This window comes from Myotis brandtii, unplaced genomic scaffold (assembly GCF_000412655.1).
Source record: "Myotis brandtii unplaced genomic scaffold, ASM41265v1 scaffold299, whole genome shotgun sequence".
In the NCBI taxonomy this organism is placed as follows: Eukaryota; Metazoa; Chordata; class Mammalia; order Chiroptera; family Vespertilionidae; genus Myotis; species Myotis brandtii.
In genome coordinates, this window is record NW_005361430.1 from 356,179 (window position 1) to 378,093 (window position 21,915).

Below are 21,915 nucleotides of genomic sequence, written 5' to 3' on the forward strand. Positions count from 1 at the left end.
TTGGTTGCCTCCTGCATGCATCCCGACCAGGGCTAGGGATTGAGCCTACAACCGAGGTACATGCCCTTGACCGGGAATCAAACCTGGGACCCTTTGGTCCATGGGCCGACACTCTGTCCACTGAGCCAAACTGGCTAGGGCTTTATCCATTTATTGACAAACACCTAGGTTGCTTCCATATAATGGCTTTTGTAAAAACTCTGCAATGAACATAGGAGTACCAATATCTTTTCAATTTAGTATTTTCACTTCTTTGGGTTTATACCCATAAGTGGAATAACTGGGTCAAGGTAATTTTGTTTTAAAACTTTTGGGGAATCCCCATACTGTTTTTTTCCAATAGCAGCTACACCAATTTACATTCCCACTAACAGTGTTAGGGCACCCTTCGCTCCTCAGCCTCACCAACTCTTGTTATTTCTTGTCTTTTTGATGATACCATCTTGACAGATGTGAGGTGATAGCTCATTGTGGTTTTGATTGGCATTTTTCTGGTGTTTGTGATGTTGAGCATCTTTTCATGTCTTATGGCCATATGTATATCTTCTCTGGAGAAATGTCTATTCAGGTCCTCTGCCCATTTCTTCATCAGATTGTTGTTTTGTCGTTGTTGCTGAGTTGTATGAGTTCATTACATATTTTGGATATTAAACCTTATCGGATACATCATATGCAAATATCTTCTTTTCAGTAGGTTGCCTTTTATGTTTTAAAACCAGAAAACATTATTGAAAAGTCACAAGTAAAGAAATTAAACTGGAGAAGGATAATATCACCTGGCATCTGGTTTTCTGACTCCTTTAAAAAGACTAATAAGATTGCAAGAGAGGCATAGAAACAGGAATGAACTTGTGAGAATGAAGGGAATGGAAAGGAGACAATAGCCGGCAAAGGACATCAACAGTATTTTAGGAGATGAAAAGCAGATGGCCCAGTGATTTCTCAGTAGGAGAGTACAGAAATCTAAAACTCGAGTGCTTGCAGCAGGGAAAGCCAGCAAGAAAGGAAGGCAGTGTATGTTGCAGAATTCCTGAAAGACTCAGCAATGAGAGGTGAGTGCTAATGAGACTAAAAACAGGAAAATTGGTTAGAAGCGCTCCAAATCTTCCCCTCTCTGCAGACACAAGGAGTTGCCCTTACCCTTGCCGCCTGCTCTGTTAGAAGCTTGGAGATGAAATTTAGAGACTCTGGACCTGGGACATCAGCTGAAAACAGGGGAATTGAGAGAAATGTATTCTGAAGAGTAAGGCCTCAGTCCTCCTCCTACCTCTCCCCCTCCCATGCCCGCCCACACCACTCTATTTTCACTTAGCTCTCAGAATGTTGTTGACTAGGCGTACACCTTATCAGGGCAGTGGAAGGTTCCTCTCTGGGGAAACTGACTAGTGTAAGAAAAGGCCTTCCTTCAGTGAAAGGGCGGAGTCCTCATGGATCACACTCAGATGAGGCCCAGCAGTAGGTAATCACTGCTTAAGCATAAAGAGCTTTCATTCAGCTGTTTAGTACCTCATTCTTAAATGTAAACGGACAGCTGTGGATCTGTAAATATTTCTAGGGAGCCTCTAACAGAGACCAAAACAAACCAACAGAAAAAGCACACACAAAACAGACAATGCAGGAAGGAGAACAATACCTCACAAATGCTATAGTTATGATTTTCACTAGAAAACATATTGCATTCACAAAGGCTAGGAAGCTATGAAAATAAAACTTTTTGAAGATACGAAAGACCTTTCTGGTTTTATAAATGTGGTCATGGAAATTAAAAGGTCAATAGACGGATTTGTAAAACAATGTTTAGGAAATAATTCCCCCAAAGTAGAAAAGGAAAAGAAAGAGTTGAAAAATGGGGGGAAAAGTTTAGTTAGTAGGAATTTTATAAAGGAGGGTAGAAGTTATTAAAGAAATAATAGAAGGCTGTTTGCAGAACTAAAGGACTTGTCTCCTCATTGTAAGGGACCACCAACTGTCCAGCACAGTGAATGCAAAAAGACCTCTCCGAGGCGTATCATCGTGAAATGTCAGAATCCTTAATTTAAGATCTTAAAAACTTTCTAAGGTGAAAACTGATTATAATCAAACGGTTAGACTTAAGAGTGAAGCCAGATTTGTCAACAGAAACACTGGAAGTTAGAAAACAATGGACAATGCCTTCAGAACCCTAGAACAATTATTTCTAAACTAGAATTTTGTGCTCAGCCAAATATTTAAGACTCAAAATATGTACTGTGCTTGCACCCTTTCTTAAAAAAAGAAATAGTATATGCTACACCTGAATGAGGAAGTACCAAATAAGGACAAAAAGTGGATAGAGGAAACTAGGCAATACCATTCAGAAAAGGGGTGAAGGCAATTTCCATGATGACAGGTGTTTATCGAGGCTAGCAAGAAAGCAGCCTACCTTAGAGCAGTGGGTCAGAAGGATCTGGAAAAGAAATTGAACTGACTGATTACTTGATGTGCACTGAGAAAATTTTACCGTTCTTTGAAGAAGTAGAAGGGGAATTATTGAAAAGTACATGACAAGCCGAAGCCGGTTTGGCTCAGTGGATAGAGCGTCGGCCTGTGGACGCAAGGGTCCCGAGTTAGATTCCGGTCAAGGGCATGTACCTGGGTTGCGGGCACATCCCCAGTAGGGGATGTGCAGGAGGTGGCTGATCGATGTTTCTCTCTCATCGATGTTTCTAACTCTCTATCTCTTTCCCTTCCTCTCTGTAAAAAATCAATAAAATATATTAAAAAAAAAAAGAAAAGAAAAGTACATGACAAATGAAACAAATGAAAAAAGACAGTAACTAATTCCAGGAAGAGCAATTTTTAGAAAGGCTGCAGTGATAGTGAGTCATACAGTGATAGTACAGCTAGTAAATAATACTTAGAGACTTATCCTATATAATAAAAGCATAGTATGCAAATTGTCCCCTTGACCGGGAGGTCATCTGGGAGTTTGACCAGGGGGCGGAGCTGGCTGGGGGAAGGGAGGGAGGCCCCGGCCAGCAGCAGGCAGCTGCTAGGGACCCCACCAGTGCACAAATTTCATGCACTGGGCCTCTAGTCCTATTATAAGAACAATTGCTTTAGCTAAAAGTTTTTATGTAATTCTGTAGGGAGTGTGGAGTGCAGAAAAGTCTGTTCATGTCTGTTTGGGGTAGGATGAAAGTGATATCTTTATCTTTCATAGTAGTAAGTTGTAAGATAGTACAAAAAATTGGAAAATCAAAACAGCACTATTTAATCTTAATCAGAAATAAGAAAACCATTGCCTTTTTGTTCCAGACAAGGGGGGTCAGAATATAAAGGGAACTCTTGTTTGTGTTGCCTTATAATAGTTTAAGCTCAGTACCTATTTTGCTTTCCTAAAAATAAAAAAGGGAAATCAAAGATTGTGTGAACGCCATTAGATTTACTCTTTAATTCAGCAAATACTCATAAAAATTTATCCCAGTAAAATAATCATGGATGTGTTCACAAATCTAAGCATGAGAATGTGTACCCCAGAGTTGTTTGTAGCATCTTTAAATCATAAACACACTACATTCCCACTTCAAGGGTGCAAGCACTGAGCCTATTGTGTTTACTGCTGTTATTCAGTTTCTAGAATTGTAAAAGAGACATACTACATATGTGATAAATATTTGTTGAATGTTTACTAAGGAAATAATTGAATTAATGACTAAGGAAAATGCACACAAAACAATCTAATAGTGGTTATTTCTGTGTGGAAGGATTACTGTCGTATTTATTTTTTGTCTATTTTTCTAATTTGTATTTGTGAAAGTTTCTAAAATTAACGTTTTGAAGTTATAAATTTAGAACTGTAGTACACTGATGTTTTAAAAACAACCATTAAAAAAGAAGAGAGCCCTAATCAGTTTGGCTCGGTGGATAGAGCTTTGGCCTGAGGACTGAAGGGTCCCAGGTTCGATTCCGGTCAAGGGCATGTACCTTGGTTGCAGCACATCCCCAGTAGGAGGTGTGCAGGAGGCAGCTGATCGATGTTTCTCTCTCATCGATGTTTCTAACTCTCTATCCCTCTCCCTTCCTCTCTGTAAAAAAATAAATAAAATATATTAAAAAATAAATAAAATAAAAATAAAAAAGAAGAGAGGGCTAGCAGTCCACGGAATTGAGCCTGAGATACTTGTATAAATGTACTGTATTTACCTCTGAACTCCCCGACGACTCAGACCAGAGGAATATTTAATGAATGGGTCACAAAAATTTTCTTTGTTTGATAAGGAGAAGTGTACATTTCTCTGTAATTATAAAACATTTTGCTGACACTAATTCAAGGAAGAACTTATCATGCAGATAAACAAGACTGTGGATACTTAGTACACATTATCTTCAACTTCATTTTTATGGAAAACTGAATGCTATTCTTTTTTAAAAATATATTTTATTGATTTTTTACAGAGAGGAAGGGAGAGGGATAGAGAGTTAGAAACATTGATGAGAGAGAAATATCGATCAGCCGCCTCCTGCACACCTCCTACTGGGGATGTGCCCGCAACCAAGGCACATGCCCTTGACCGGAATCGAACCTGGGACCTTTCAGTCCGCAGGCCGAAGCTCTATCCACTGAGCCAAACCGGTCAGGGCCTGAATGCTATTCTTGATGTAGTTGTTTATTTTACTGAACCTTAAGAAAAGCATAATTTTATAATGTAACTTGGTGAAGGTATTTCTACAAGATGGTTAGTTAATTCAGAGACTTTTTAACTTTCATATAGGTTACAGTTTCAAAAGTTGTTTTTAAGTCTAAAATCACCCAAATAATTTTTAACCTTGCTTTCCCCAATACATTTCTATCAAATCGAGCAATGAGTCTGTCCTTTGAAAGCATGCTATTCTGCTTTTTGTTCTGTAGCCAATTGGATACATTTCCCCCAAATCCTTAGATTTTGTCTGCATTGAGGCAGCTAAGCACTTCCCTTGATCTTAGTTAGACTTAGATTTTGGGAGGGATTCCTCCTCAGCAGGATCTCCATAAACATTCGCCCTGTCCCCTCTAATGGGCAGACTCAGAGTGACCTTAAGGTAAGGAAGCACCCATAGCTCACTATACATTTTCATCAGCGGTACTTGTACCATCTCCTTTCAGTTTTTTCATGCCTGTCATTACCCTGAATTATCATTGGGTTAAGAGGCATTTGACAACTATGCTTTTTCTTTAGCAAAAAACTCAACATTTTTGTAATTCTCCCTGTCTTGTTAGTCTCTAAGCACTGCATCCATCCTTGTAGGTTTATCTGGTTTCTAGTTTTTAGCCTCTTTGAATCTTTTATTGACAAACTAAAAAAATGACCCATTTAATCTGTAGTTTTCCTTCTCTTTTGCTTATTGTTTCTTTATTCACTCTTTGTCAAATGACTCATTCCATCTACCCTTGTAATATCCTTTATTTTCTCATGCTTTTAGTTTTCAAAATTCATCTCTACTTTTGTTTCCAAGCCTTCGCTTCTCTGTAACTGTTGCTGTCAACTCTCTCAATAACTCTACACTTTTCTATCATGATGAGGGTCAATGATGTTGATAAGACAATTCAAAGCTAAGTACAAACGTAGCTAACATAGCAACAAGGTGGGGGATGCTGCCTGGCTGTTTTCACATGTTGGTGGTAAGCTGAATTGACACATTTGACTTGAAGAACAGCTCTGTTCTCATCCATGAAAGTTCATAGGATGGACATTTAAAAATGCAAATTGTTGACTTGCTCATGGTTTGACTTGATATAAAGAAAGAATGTAAAGAATCTAATTCCTAGGAGAAAATCAGCTAACACATCCCTTTGTCTCTCCCAAATACCCATTCCTTTAACCACACATTTAATGGAAACTAGATTATAGTCCATTAAGGGTTGTTGACAACCTGAAATGCTGATATTCTGTGCTGAGTAAAGAGAGAACCATATGTTTTAGACAAGCAGGTGGCACAGTTACTATTCTGTTAAGAAAATTGAGAATTTCTGGCTTGTGTTGTTACGCAGAATCCCATCCTGTGGAAATGGGTCATAACGCAGAGCCAAAATTTTTCTCAGAAAATAATTTTGAATCTGTTCAAATACTGGAACAGTTACAGAAATACCAAAAGTCTGTACCGTAAATCATGAAAGAGGCAATTGTGGTCTGGAAAAAATTTGGGACAAATGCCCCAGTCTTGCATCTATCTAGTAGGGAGTAGAGCTGAGCCGAATCCAAGGAGCTTGACTCCTGGACTTCACCTTCTAAACTTGACCACTCCCCTGCTCATCTCATGTTCATTGGCTCGGTTCCCTAGTTTAGGAAAATCTGTGTAAATTTGGAAAACTCATAAAGCAGTTTCTATAACCATTGTCTCCTCCTTTTTATTTGCTCTGCCTTCCACTAACTTCTGCTCATCCTTCACAGAAATAACCTCAGACCTTGGTGTCCTTAGAACAAGAAAGATGTTCCTGAGTAGGGTTCTTAGTTTTGATGCATAATGTCTTGCCCCCCTGCTGCTATTCGGGAGCACCGCTGATTATGATGACATAAAGAAAGCCTGCTGCATCCCACCCTGCTGTGTAAACTTGTGCGTTGGAGAAACAGCTTACTGGTAAATCAATGTAATTTGTAATTTGGAGTATCTGCCACTTGGGCACAAGTTTAAAACTTAGTGGAGTATGGGGGTTTACTCATCAGTATGGACTGATGCTTCTGATCTGGACCTCATGTTCTCACAGACGACTGGCTGCCCAACTATTTCTCTCAGTGGATGCACCTGCCCCGTCCCTATGCTCCTACCTGAGCCTCCCAAAATGAATTTGCTGCATTCCCTCAAACCTGCGTGTTAGTTTCAGGCCACTAAAAACATACTATTCAAATTTGGTATATATCCATTTAGCTGTTCTAGTGTGATCCTGTGAATAGACCAAGAGAGAGATCTTAAAGATTAAACATATATAACTGAACATTTTTCATTGTCTTTCAAATTCTTCCATTCTCCAAAAGAGAAAAAAAATCCAAAAAGAATTTTCTCATACCTACATATGATGCTAAATGATTATGAAGGGAGTCGAAATTAGAGAGCCTAATAGAGTAAAAATGCTCTGATGAGAGAGAGATGTGATGGAGAGAGGGCAGGCTTGGGGGTGGTTAGAGAAAATGATAGAATTGTGTCAAATGATAGAATTGTGGCAGAGACAGATGTTCACTGGGAGATTTTATGAAGTTTCTGCCATGTGGGGACCCCACCCCATTACAACTTCAGTAAAATCCAAATGACTTTCTATGGTTTTGGAGCTGGATTTATTCCTGAGGGTCTGTGGATGCTGCCACAAGAAGGTTGGTGATGAGTACAGATTTTATTCCTTTCCTTGGAATAAAACCAGCCCTACATGATCCAGCGACACATCACCCCACACTCTCTTTACTCCAGTTGCCTGGTTTCCTGAAAGTTCTTTCGACATTTGCTCTTGTCGAAATGCAGTCTCTGAATGCTCTTCTCCCAGATACCCATGTGGCTTACTTCCTCACCTCCTTCTGGTCTCTCCTAAATGTCTCTTACCCAGTGAGGACTGACTTAGCCCCTATTGAAAACTGTACCCTCACCTCCTAACCCACATCCTTTATTTATCTTGTTTATCTGGCTTCTCCATTAGAATTTAAAAGAGCAAGGTATTCCCTGCCCTTCCCCTTCTCACCCTAGTGCCTAGTACAGCCCTGGACATATAGAAAGTGCACAATAGCCCTAGTTGGTTTGGCTCAGTGGATAGAACATCAAGTCAGCCTGTGGACTGAAGGGTCCTGGGTTCGATTCCAGTCAAGGGCACATGCCTGGGTTGTAGGCATGCAGGAGACAGCCAATCAATGATTCTCTCTCATCATTGATGTTTCTCTCTCTCCCTCTCCCTTCCTCTCTGATATCAATACAAATATATTAAAAAAGAAAGTGTGCAACAAATATTGATTGAGTGAATCAAATAGTGAGTGATAACTAAAACAGCACTTGCGGTAATTAAAACAGCAAACAGGTGATTCTCAAGGATAATATTAGAATTTTTCTAGCTACACAAACAAGTGAGCATAAGCAGGAAGACTAAAGATAGGTGTTCATTGAACTATTTCCTGGAAACATTTATGTTCTTTAATTAAAATAAGCATGTATGCTTGTGAAGTACATTACAAAACAAATATGTACTATGAGGGAAAACAAGATCATCCTTGAAATATTTGTGTTCTAAAGATTTCTCCTTTCAATCTGCTCGGCCTCTTTGGAGAAATGCAGACTACACCTGGCACTGATGTACCTTTCTTTGGAACAGTTTTCCTTTATTACGCAGTCACTTCAAATGTGGTAAATAAAATGCTGCCAAATAAAAGGATTACCTGCTATCTTGAGTAGTACATAAGAGCTACTTTTCTCTGTTTGTATTTTTTAGTCCTGGCAAGTTATCCAGAAGATTAATCTTTGAAAAGACTTTTTATCTGTAGAAAACATTATTTTGACCAATAATCGAATGATAGTACTTTTTTTCACCATTCAAGAGAATTTTGTGGAAAATTAGATGAAATCAAGTAAGTCAGTCAAAGAAGGACAAATACCATATGATTTTACTTATATGTGGAATCTAAAGGATGAAATAAACAAACAAACCAGAAACAGACTCATGGACACAGAAATCAAACTGATGGTTGCCAGAGGGTAGGGGGATGGGGGACTGGGTGAAAAAGGTGAAGGAATTAAGAAGTACAAATTACAGTTACAAAATAGTCACAGAGATGTAAAGTACAGTGTAGGGAATATAGTCAATAGTATTGTAATAACTATATGGTGCCAGGTGGGTACTTGGAATATTGGGGAAACACGTTGTAAAGTGTATGATTGTCTAACCACTATGCTGCACACCTGAAATTAATACAAAATAATATTGAATGTAAACTGTAATTGAAAAATAAAATAAAAATAAATTAGATGAATACAAAACTCTACCCTATTTCGAGTGTGTATTTTGAATCTCTTAGATCAGTGATGTAAACCATTTGTTCCCATTGCCTTGCCACGGGCAAGCCCTACTGCTTGTTGGCTTCAGGGTGAAAGTTCTTGCTTTAAATCCTGGGCCTTCAGTCATCAGTGACTCCTGGTTTTTAAACTTCTTTCAAAACTGATCATTTAAGACAAAGATTTCTTTAAGTCAGGGTAAAATAACTTTATGATGGCCCAAACTTTACCTTCCACCATCTCTTGTCCTAAATCTGCCATTTAGAATATGAAACTGCTCTGATTTCTTTGTAGGCCACCACGTTCTTCACTTAAAGAAAAGCCCCCTCTTATTGGATGCCAACTGTTTAGCTTCTGCTCTTAAAAGAGTGAATATATAATCTATCATCCAAATAGGGACATATTTGGGAATGGAAGAGGGTAACTATTAAAAAATTATGTCTAATAAAATAATAATAACTTAGAATTCTGTGAGGCAAGCAGAGTTATATGCTTCCTAACTACTAAAGAGAAGGAAATGAATGCTTATGAAGACCATGTAATGTACTTAGGCGCTTTATATATATTATTATCTCAATTTAAAAACCATCTCTGATGTGGAATGTGGGAACATTTTCAGCAATAAATCTGAAGCTCTGTGACATTAACTCAGGGAGTTAACATATAATAGTCTAAAAGGAATTTTAGGAACTTGACTCACGACAGTTTACAATAAGGGCTATTGATTTGGCTGTTTGGAGGAAGTGCATTAGATACACATTTGGCCAAAAGCCAAAGGTTAAAATCAATACTTGACTGAAATGATATATTAATGGAATAGAAAGAAGTTTTTGGAGACAAGATTAAATATGAAACCTTATCAAACATTGTAAAGTCAGATTTTGAAAGTTTGACACTTTGGTGAAGGGAACACTTTATCAGCACCCTCAGCTGGTGGACTGCTCCTGTGGTCCCCGTGTTGCAGGTCTGCAATCCTAATGGATGCTCGCTTTAGTCAGGCTAATGTTTAATGCACTGTATATGGAACTTGGGATTCACCAGTCAGCAAATCCAAAAAATCCTGGGTCTGCCTCTAGTGGAAATGTTTACTAGTATACAGCAATTATTTTGACAATCTTTTGGGGTTTTTTGGTCTCCATAGGCTAGAACTATAAGGAATTGACTTCTTCAATTTGAATTTTGAATAGTGAGAACAAAATGTGCATTGAGATTCTCTTGTTTCTCTAATGTTTTCTTTATTTCCTACTTGTTATTTATTCATTCAAACAACATTTATTAAATTTCTGTTCAGTGTATCAGCCACCATTTCAGGAGTTGGGGATCCAGTGGTGAGCAGAAGACAAAAGTCCCTCTCCTCATGGAGTTTATATTCTGGGACTTGGGGAGACAGATAATAAGCAAAACTATAAATTAAACATAAAACATATAAACAGTGTTCAGTGCTGTAGAGAAGAACAAAGCAGGTAAGAGGGCTATGAGGAGTCTCTGTTAAGACTGGGTCATGATGGTTTCTCATGATTTTTTTAAGAGCTTTTGTTTCCTCATGAATTCTTTAGGGGCAAATGTGACATTTAACTATTAATTCCTCATAACAAGATATGAAGAGTTCCCAACTAGGACATTTCCCTCGCTGAACATCTCATTGTCTTAATGGAATTAAATAACTGAAAATTAAATATAGTTTTTAAAGGTTATTTTCTTTAATATGTTGAAAGCTAGTACATCAAATAATTCTATAACTATTATTCTGCCTTGTATTATTTTTTTAAATGTTATAAACATAATTGGCAGAAAAATACAGTATCTTTCCTAAGGTTATCTATCTTCCATTCTCTCTCTCCCTCTCTCCTGAACTGAATTTACTTTATTTAGCGAATACTTATAATGTACCACTTATGTATAATAGGACATAGAGCCAGGTATAGTTCTAAGAACTTTACTCTTAGTCTCTTCACAATCCTATGAAGTAAGTTAACCACCTCAAGGAGGAGGGCTTGAGAGAGGTTAAGGAGCCTGCTCCAGTGTACATACTAGTAAATGAGACAGCCAGGTTTCAAACCTAGGCAGTGTGGCTCCAGGGTCCATGCTCTTAATCGGGATGCTACATTACCAAATATTTTTCCTTGGCTAGGCACATGGGTCAGAATCTACTACTAGTTGACTCTCACTTAGCAAGGTTCATTAACTTGGCCTTTCCTTTCAACAGATGTTTACAGCTTTTGGTAGTATTGCCATTTTAACAATATTAATTTTTCTGATCTGTGAACCTGGGATACTTTCCCATTTATTTGTGTCATCTTTGATATTTTTTCATTAGTGTCTTGTAGCTTTTAGAGTAAAGATCTTTTACCTCCTTAGTTAAATTTATTTCTAAGTATTTAATTGTTTTTGATGCTATTGTAAATGTGATCCATTTTTCTCCCTGGAAAATTTGTTGTTAATGTAGAGAAACACTACTGATTTTAGTACATTAATTTTGTAATCCGCAGCTTTACTGAATTCACTGATTAGACCTAATGGTTTTTTGGTTGAGTCTTTAGGATGTTATTGATGTAAAAATCATGCCATCTGCAAATAGAGATAATTTTACTTCTTTCTTTCTAATTCTGATACATTTTATTTCTTTTTCTTCCCTGATTGCTTTGGCTAAGACTTCTAGGACTATGTTGAGGAAGAGTGATAAGAATGGGAGCTCTTGTTCCTGATTTTAGAGGAAGGGCTTTCAACCTTTCACCATTGAGTATTATGTTAGCTGTGGACTTGTCATACGTGGCCTTTATTATGTTGAGATATGTTACTTCTATGCCTGATTTTTAAAGAGTTTTTATCTTGAATGGATATTGAATGTTGTTGAATGCTTTATCTGTGTCTGTGGAGATGATTGTATATTCTTTTCTTTCATTCTAATCAATATGTATCACATTGATTGATTTGCATATGTTGAACCATCCCTGCATCCTAGGGAAAAATCCTACTTGATCATGGTGTCTGATCCTTTTAATGTACTGCTGAATTTGGTTTGATAGTATTTTATTGAGAATTTTTGCAACTGTATTCATTAGGGAGTTGGGCCTGTACTTTTCTTTTTTAATAGTAGTATCTTGTTCTTGTTTTGGCATCAGGATAATTCTGGCCTCATTTTATGAGCCTCATTTTGTGAGTTTGGGAGTGTTCCCTCCTCTTGGATTTTTTGGGAAGAGTTTGAGAAGGATTGGTATTTATTCATATTTAAATATTTGATAAATTCAACAGTGAAGCCATCTGTTCCTGGGTTTTTCTTTGGGAGGTTTTTTGTTACTTATTTAATCTCCTTAGTAGTAATTGATCTATTTTGATTTTCTCTTTCTTATTGATTCAGTCTTAGTAAATTGTATGTTTCTAAGAAATTTTCTATTTCTTCTAGATTGTCCAGTTTGTTGGCATATAGTTGTTCATAGTGCCTTTTGTGATCCTCTGAATTTCTGTGGTATCAATTGTAATGTTTCATTTTTCATTTATACTTTGTTGTGGGTTTTTTCACCCCTTGGTTACTCTAGCTAAAGGTTTTTCAATTTTGTTTATCTTTTTAAATAACCACATCTTAGTTTGGTTGATATTTTCTGTAGTATTTCTATTCTCTATTATATTTATTTCTGCTCTAATTTTATTATTTCCTTTCTCCTGCCAACTTTGTTCTTCTTGTTCTAGTAGTTTACGGTGTAGAGTTAGGTTGTTTATTTGAGATCTTTCTTGTGTCTTAATGTCGGCATTTATTGCTATGAACTTGCCTTTTAGAACTGCTTTTGCTTCATCCCACAAGTTCCGGTATATTGTGTTTCCATTTTGGTTTGTATCAATAAACTTTTATTTCCCCTTTAATTTCTTCTTTGATCCATTGATTGTACAAGAGAGTGTTGTTTAATTTCCATGAGTTTATGAATTTTCTAGTTTTCCTCTTATTATTGATTCTAGTTTCATGCCATTGTTGTCAGAGAAGATACTTAGTATATTTCAGTCTTTTTGAATTTGCTAAGACTTGTTTTGTGGCCTAACACTGAATAAGTTTATTCATCTCTACAATGAGGTTGAGGTTATATAATAACAACAACATGTATTGAACCTTTACTCTGTTTTCCACATGTACATTCTCAGAAACAGTCTCTGACGCCCGTTCTGAAGCCCAGTAACATTCCCCAGTTAAGGAGTTAGTAAATGGCAGAGCCAGGATTTGAACCCAGCACTCTACATTACTGTCTCCTTTCAACTCTAAGCTTCTGTACCATGGGTAGCTAAAATGTCTGAGTGAGCATGTCTGTGTGGGGTTGCCATTCAGAAGTGGTTTATGTCAGCAGGTCCTTTTAGAGGTGTCACTGGAGAATTAAACTCTTTTACTCAGGAAAGCTCAGTGAGTAAATGGAATGAGTTTCTGACAAAACTTTTGATTAGAGGAGAATATAAAGACTGGTCTATAGAACAGTATCAGGGCTTACATCAGAGGGACAGGTAGAGGAGCAGCCTGCACAAAGGGTGAGGTGACTCAGGAGACCCTGGTGTTCCAGACACTAAGGGATTGAGGAGACCTTTGCAAAGGTCAGGGTGCTCAATTGTGTTGAACACTACTGAGAGTTCAGACAAAATTCGAGCTGACAAGCCCCAGGAGATTTATCAGTTAGAAGGCAAGCTGCTTCCCTAGTATCTGAAATCACATCAGTCATCTCATTTTGTTTCTATTTAAAAAGGTTTCCCAGGAGTTGTTCTTTAATCTTGTCCACAGATGGGGAATGCACCCTCTTTTGGACCCCTGTGAGCCATTCCCTGCTCCACGTGGCTCATGTAAAGTCCCTTGTCACTGAACTTATCTACCTGATTGTTAAACCACCATAGAGATGCATTTCTGCTGCAGCTGAATAGCTCTACAGTCTCCACAGTTAGCCACCTTCTGGAACTGGATGTTTAAATCAATCAATAACTCTGCAGTTACCATGATACTTTTTGCCTTTGGACATATTTGACCTGCATCTGAGAGCTGATGTATTTTTCTTAAACTTATTTTTATTGTGAAAAGTTCCAGTCATGCATTCTGGTGGCTGGAAGAACGAATTAATAGTAGTCTAATCGCCCTGGAGACACAGATGCTTTTGTGAGTTGGCACTGAGGTAAGACTGCACATCTCTGTGGGGATGACAAGTGAATGAGTCTGCTGCTCACTTAACCCGGTGTTCTTTTCTCTCTCTATTTTTTCTCCTAGGAAACAGATGGAAGACTGCTGTGACCCCGCCCATCTCTTTGCTATGACTAAAATGAATTCCCCCATGGGGACGAGCATGTGGTATGATGGAGAGTTTTTATACTCATTCACCATTGACAATTCAACTTATTCTCTCTTCCCCCAGGTTAGTATAGAGTTTATTGCCTTTCAATATAGTCTTTTACATGTCTTGATTTTACAGGAAAGGTATAATTGAATTTGCCTAATGAATCAGGTATACTTTTCATCTTCTTAACTTTAATTTTTATAGTTATTATTTTTGTGTGTGGGAAGGAATCACACGGTATTTTGATGCAAGAGCAGAAGTAGGATGCTATAGAGCAGTGGTTCTCAACCTTCCTAATGCCGCGACCCTTTAATACAGTTCCTCATGTTGTGGTGACCCCCAACCATAAAATTATTTTTGTTGCTACTTCATAACTATAATTTTGCTACTGTTATGAATCATAATGTAAATATCTGATATGCAGGATGTATTTTCATTGCTACAAATTGAACATAATTAAAGCATAGGGATTAATCACAAAAACAATATGTAATTATATATGTGTTTTCCGATGGTCTTAGGCGACCCCTGTGAAAGGGTCGTTTGACCCCCAAAGGGGTTGTGACCCACAGGTTGAGAACTGCTGCTATAGAGTAACAGTTCCCCTTCTGATTTGAGTCATATGAGACTGAAGGAAGCAAACTGAGAATGAAAGTAAGGACAGGGAATTGTGGAATTCCAGAGTTGTGAGGTTGGCTGTGATATGATCTCAAAGCACTGGCATGCTGGTTTCGGGTTGATGTTGCTCTCAGGGAGTAGGGCCCATAGGGTCAGAAGTTTGCTTCTTAGAGCTCTTAAACTTTCACCCTGTTGTTAGACTTACTGCTGTGAAGTGGAGGAGTGGTGGCTAATGGAGATAGAGAATCTGACCACTTTCGAAGTGGTCTAAAACAAGCTCTGCCTACTTAATGTTTTACTTCTTGGTTTCTTGAGCCTTAAAATAAAATGTTTTACTAAATTATATCTATGTAGCAAGTGGGGGAAAGGAAATCTTTTTGGGGAGCCCTTGTTGGAGAGGGAGTGGATCTTAGGTGAAATTGCCATCAGGGAGAAATGGAGAAATGAATCTTGGCCTCCCCAAGTCTTCTAGCCACTCTTGGTTTAGCCAAGATAGTTATGCAGAAGGAGAAGTCATGGTCAGAGTTGGAAAATGGGGCTGAACCTCTCATATATCTGAATTAACAGCAAAGTGTCTTCAAAGGGGGGATCCTGTGAACTTGAGGCACAGGCTCTGCTGGATCCAAAGCCACTCTCTGTGAAATAGCCCATATTTGCTATTTTGTCCTTAGGTGTTTCAGTTTAATTTAATGATTTTAGGGTGTAATGATGTTTTATTTTTCAGTAAGAAATAAAAGGTTTAATCATTGTTAGCATCTATGTGCTCTCTCCCCTCTTCATTTGCCCTTGGGAGGCTTTCTAGTGTCAAAGGAAAGGATTGAGAGTCATAATCACAGGTTGTACACCTGAAACTAATAGAATATTGTACATCAAATGTAATTTAAAAAGAAAATAAAAGAGTTATAAAATGTGGGGTTGAGTTTTGTCTCCATCTCTTACTAAGTAAATGTCTTGCTAAGTCACCTAACTCTTCCGAGACTCAGCTTTCTCATCTGTACAATGGGGAGAGCAGCCCCTGTCCCACCACCTCTCAGTCTTGTGGTCAGGATTAATGTAGATAATTTATGTGCATGTACTTTGTAAACTGCAAAGCATTATGTAAATACTAGAGGCCCGGTGCAAAAAATTCATGCACGAAGGGGGGTGGTCCCCTCAGCCCAGCCTGCACCCTCTCCAATCCGGGACATCCCTCTCACAATCCTGGACCACTGGCTCCTAATTGCTCACCTGCCTGCCTGCATGGTCACCCCTAACTGCCCTCCCCTGCCAGCCTTTTAGCCCCTCACTGCCTCTGCGTGCCTATCTGATCATCCCTAACTGCCCCCCCTGCCAGCCTAATCGCCCCCAACTTCCCCCCCTGCCGGCCCAGTTGCCCCCAACTGCTCCCCCTGCCGACCTGGTTGCCCCTCACGGCCCCCCTGCCAGCCTGGTCACCCACGCAGCCTGCTGTTCAGTCGTTTGGTCATCCCTCACTAACTTCCCTGCCGGCCTGGTCGCCCCATGCAGCCTGCTTGTTCAGTTGTATGGTCGTCCCTCACTACCCCCCTGCTGGCCTGGTCACAGGCAGCCATCTTGTGAGGGCGTGAGGGTTAATTTGCATATATATTACCTCTTTATTATATAGGATTGTTAGGTATTTTTTAAATATTTTATTGATTTTTTCAGAGAAGAAGGGAGAGGGATAGAGAGTTAGAAACATCAATGAGAGAGAAACACCGATCACCTGCCTCCTGCACACTCCCTACTGGTATGTGCCTGCAACCAAGGTACATGCCCTCGACCGGAATCGAACCTGGGACCCTTGAGTCCGCAGGCTGACGCTCTGTCTACTGAGCCAAACCGGCTAGGGCAGGATTGTTAGGTATTAATGCTGTTCTGGTTCATATATTGCATCATCAGATGAGGGACTGGAGACTATATATTAGTCAAGGTTTAGGCAAGGAACAGAAATCTTCCTAGGCATTTTCACAGAAAGTTATTTCATATGGAGAATTAGGCACTTAAAAATCATTAGAAGAATAAATATGTGGGAGTCAAGAGTCAAGAGGTGGCTCCTGAAATTGCTTAGTTCAAGAACCTGCTGCCCTAACTGTGGTTTAGGAATTAGAAAGCCCCAGCTGCTGTTGCCATTCCTGTGGCTCAAACTGCCTCCAACAGAAATGGGGCCAGATAGATGGGTTCCAACTCACTCCCTCCTTTCAAATCTCCCTCAAGTGCATCTAATAGGTGAGATTAATTTGTATCTGGAATAGTAGTTGCTTAGCAGTCCAGGAGAGGCAGCTTTAAATGAAGCCTCAGCAGGGAGCTAGGAAAAGGGTGGAATAGAGGACGAGCAAGCCAATCCACAGTATCCTCTGTTCATAACCCCATATTAACTCACTATGAAATAGAGATAGGAAGCAATCACTTTAACAGCTCATCAAATAGGAAAAAAAAAATTAAAGAAGTCCCAAATAGGCTTTGTATACATGAAGGCTTATGAACTGACTTTTAACTCTATGCTGGAAAACAGATTTGAAGAAAAGATGGTTAAAGAAATAAAAACTAGCTCCCATCTTATCTGTCAGTTGCAGCCGTAGGATAATAGGAAACATTTCCTTTTTAAAGGGCATGCACAGAATCCTATGCCTCTTTTTGCCAGTAGAACCATCTCTTTTTTATTTAATTGAATTTTATTTTCCATCACCGTTTCTTAATGATAAAGAAAAAATGCTTTTTTCTTATGAAGCAGAAGTTATGACATCACTGTGTGTGCTCATGGTCAACACAAACAGTGAACCAGTTCAATGAATAGATTTTAAAAATAGTCATATGTATTTTTCCGCTGAGATTCTGAGCAGACTAATTTATAGAAATCCTGGAAAATCACTTTGCATCAACAGAAAAAATGGCATATCCTCTCACCATATTATTATTTCGTAGTGAAATATTTCTAGTTTGTTATCAGGAAGCTAAGTAGCCAGTTCATTGATGTGCTTTCTTCATATTCCCCATGGGAAGGAAGTTGTGTGTTGGCCAATTAGGCAGAAAGGCAGGTGAGTGGGCTAGGCTCAGTGTTGTCAGTTGAACTAAGTGTCTCTTCTTTCTGCGAGTTTCAGCAAAATCGTGCCATATCACTCATTCTCTAACTCAAATGTATAATTTTATATTATACCTTTAATTATATATTTTAATATATTTATTTTAATTATATGTTACACTTTCTCCCTAAATGCTCAGTATACATTAGCCATCATCATTATTGTTTTTATTCCTTTGCCTACCTTTATCCACTGTTGTTATTATTGTTGCCAACATGCAGTACAAGATGCTCTGTGTGCTGTGGAAAGTTAGCAGGTGCTGAATCAGCGCTGGAGGGTCTAGGAGGGTCCTGCTGAGATGATGTGCACTTGGAGATGCTACACCAAATCTCTGGAATTGCAATTAGTAGCTCTTATTTGGATCTCTCATGACTTCCCATAACTTTGTTATTAAACTTACTCAATTCTTCCTCAAAAGAATTTATCTATGTTAAGAACATATTACGGTTTTCTTTCTCTTTCTTCTTCTTTTTTTGTTATATTATGATTTTCTTAAAGTCATTCTCTGCTGATCTCCATAACTCTTGTGAGCTTTTGAGGAACAAGAACAATTTTTCACTTCTGTGCCTAGTGCAGTGCTTCCCACTGAAACAGATGTTCATTTTCAGCGGCTCATGTTTGCCAAGGGCTCCCTTTCATGTCCCACCTGGGCTGGACACCTGCAGTGCCCTTGCCTGAACTGCAGGAGGCCAAGCAGGACATATGGATGCAGCTGTTTCCAAGAGGGTCTATATTTTGATAAAATATTTGTCGAATATTATTAGGCATGAAGGGCAGAATTTTAACCTCACGTAGGTTTTCTAGAATATTCTGTGTGAGTGTGTTTGGAGAGGACAATGTGATGGCCTTTCTACTTTGAGACTCTCCTCATCCCCTGGGTTGGGGTCAGCTCCTTCCTTTTTTTTTTGCCAAGAATAGTCCCTGTTAAGCCTGCATGGTCTCATGTTTGTAGATATTACTGAATAAATAGTATTTTGGCCTAAAACATTTATACTAAAAAAAGAGCATAAATTTCCTTAGAAATGAGTGAGGGAGGAGCAGGAATGTTAGAAACCACAAGGGTGCTGATATAATTTGAAAAATATTTCCTTTTGGTGTAATAAAAACATGGTTCTTCATCATTCTCTTACATTTTGCTGAATAATCATGTGATATAAATCACAAACTAGTAATTTTTCCTCAGAATAGCCACCCAAGGCCATGTATAAAGAATCACAAAACATCATTAATGGACACTCATTTCCAGCTCTTCTGTTCGCCATAGCTCCCTGACATATTCCACTCAGCCTGGACCCACAGTGCTCTTGAACCTTAAAAAACCAAGCAGGAATGTTTCAAAGTGGTTTTTATCAAAGTGACTTTGTTATAATGAAAATACACATTTTCTCCCCTTCACAGTAATGTGCTTTCTAGAATCCTTTCACCTCCTGAGTATGCCTGAATCACACAGCAATTTTTTTTTCCTCAGGAAATTTGGATCATACTATATAATCTACAGCATTTGGTAGCTTGCATTTTAACTTATTGATATTATTGTAATCATCTCCCCAAACAAATATATTTTTTGATTGGAAGGGAACTAAGGGGACTAAGGTTTGTTAAAGATTATTAATTGCGGTCCATCCTTGCTGCTTGACACAGTCGCTGCAGGGAAGAAACATCTGCACAGCATATGTTTCAAGGGACCTGGCATATATAGCATATTGTTCTTAATATGTTTGCTCTCCTTAGTGCCATGTGTTCTAACCAAGGTCACCTCTCCGAGAAAGGTTGTTTTCCCAGGTGGGGATTTTCCCCTGAGGTTAGGGAGGGGATACAACCCCTTAACTAAGTGCCAGGCGGGTAGTTAAGCTACATAATCTTTACTCCCTGGAATGGAGATAAGAAACGCCCTAACCTTTGTAATAGAAATTGACAGGATTAAAATCGGCTGGTATAAATATAGATGTAACAAGACAATAAACATCAGATCCTGATCAGTTCCTAACCAGAACTCCGACCAGAACTTTGGCTGGAGATCCTGGCTAGAGGTCCTGACTAGGCTGCTGATCAACTGAAGGCTGTCTCCGTGTCATTCCTTCTTCGCCGACTCCGTCCACACCTTTGGGGACCCCTGGACCTGCTGGGGCTGGCCCCTGGACCTGCTGGGGCTGGACCCCAACAATTAATGAATAATCTTTGTTAACTGTGTGTTAGGTTCACACTGTCAGGTTAATGTTTAGCTGCTTTATAACAGACGCCTGTCACAGGGGCTTGACCAAATAGGTGCTTATTTATCTCAAACAATAATGAAACAGGAGGTGAGAAGTTCAGGGCTGGATGATAGCTACAAAGTGCCATCAAGCTCCCAGGATCCTGTTTTGCTGCTCGAACATCCTTAGCTGATTCAGGCCAACGAATCTCCTTTTTAGGTGAGGAATCCAGTAGGAAGAGGGAGGACACAGAAGAGGAAATATGATGGACTCTTGATGATGTGTCATTGGTCAGGACTGAATCACATGGGCACGTCAAGCTGCAAGAGAGGCTGGGACTTCCAATATTTCAGCTCTAGGCAAATGCACTCTGTGTGTTGACATGTACTATCTGCCTCAGTTTCTTCACATGTTACTCTATCTGTACAACAGTTCTGCATGGTTATCATTATTGTCTTCATTACATGGATGAAACTGAGACTGAAAAGGGTTCAGTAACTTATTGGAGATTTTAGGGCAGGAAGGTAGAAGGGCTAGGATATGAAACGTGGACTGTCTGATTTCAAACATTTATTGTTACTACTTTTTTTTTTTTAAGAAGACATGGGTTTTAGTAGATCCATTGTTTATTTTTATCAATAAGTCATCTTGAAACTATTTTAAGCTTTTTCACCTTTCTTATATGAATACTCTCAGAAGAAATGGAGACATTTCTTTTGTAGATATTTGAGAGGAAAAAAGAGTGTAGATATGCAGGTTAGAGGGTCCTATATGGCATTATAGTTTCCCTTGACTTTGAGCTCCCTAGTGGTCCACATTAAAAGGACAAATAAGACCAGTTACATTTTGATTTCTATAATAGAGACTTCTAGGTTTTCAAAGGAAAGCAAATTATCCTTTGCTCATTGTTTCTCTATTATAAGAGTCCAGGACAGGTTTCACTACCATTACATAATTCAGGTCATTTACTCTATCATTTTTGGCCAGATGCGAACGTTAGAGAAAAATATAGGGAGCGGAGTCAAAAAATCAGGGTTTTACTGGTAGACCTGGACTTTCTCTGATGACGTGTAGGATCCCAGACAAGCCACATAACTGTTTCCAGCCTGAAGTTTATAGTTTTTCAACTCAAGACCATTAACGCCTGGTCTTCAGATTTCAGTGTTATTATGAGAAACAAAGTTAAAATGAGATTATGGGTGTGAAAGTACTTTGTAATGAATGCACTGTAAAACATATAATAACTAGAGGCCCGGTGCACAAAAATTTGTGCACTGGGGGGGGGTGTCCCTCAGCCTGGCTGTGCTCTTTCGCAGTCTGGGACCCTTTGGGGGATGACCACCTGCTGGTTTAGGCCTGATCCCTGGGCAATTGGGCCTAAGCTGGCAATCAGACATCACTCTGGCAGCCCGGGAGCCCTTGGGGATGTCCACTTGCCAGCGGGGAACAGGCCTAAGCTGCAGTTGGACATCCTTAGTGCTGCTAAGGAGGCAGGAGAGGCTCCTACCACCACCGCTGTACTGGCAGCCGTCAGCCTGGCTTGTGGCTGAGCAGAGATCCCCCTGTGGGAGCACACTGACCACCAGGGGGCAGCTCCTGCATTGAGCGTCTGTCCCTTGGTGGTCAGTGTGTGTCATAGTGACCAGTCATTCTGCTGTTAGGGTCAGTTTGCATATATTACCCTTTTATTATATAGGATAGAGGCCTGGTGCATGGGTGGGGGCTGGCTGGTTTGCCCTGAAGGGTGTCCCAGATCAGGGTGGGGGTCCC

The 21,915-nt window shown here is 39.2% G+C and overlaps 1 protein-coding gene across 4 annotated transcripts in view; it reads left to right on the forward strand.

Annotated features, from left to right (window-relative positions):
• Positions 1–21,915, forward strand: part of ST8SIA1 (ST8 alpha-N-acetyl-neuraminide alpha-2,8-sialyltransferase 1) — a 147,911-nt gene that overhangs the window by 35,272 nt on the left and 90,724 nt on the right. For all 4 annotated transcript variants that reach the window (XM_005869560.2, XM_014542331.1, XM_014542332.1 and 1 more), the window contains exon 2: positions 14,189–14,333. In XM_005869560.2, the coding sequence (XP_005869622.1) occupies positions 14,189–14,333 (145 nt within the window). The remainder of the gene's footprint in view (positions 1–14,188; positions 14,334–21,915) is intronic.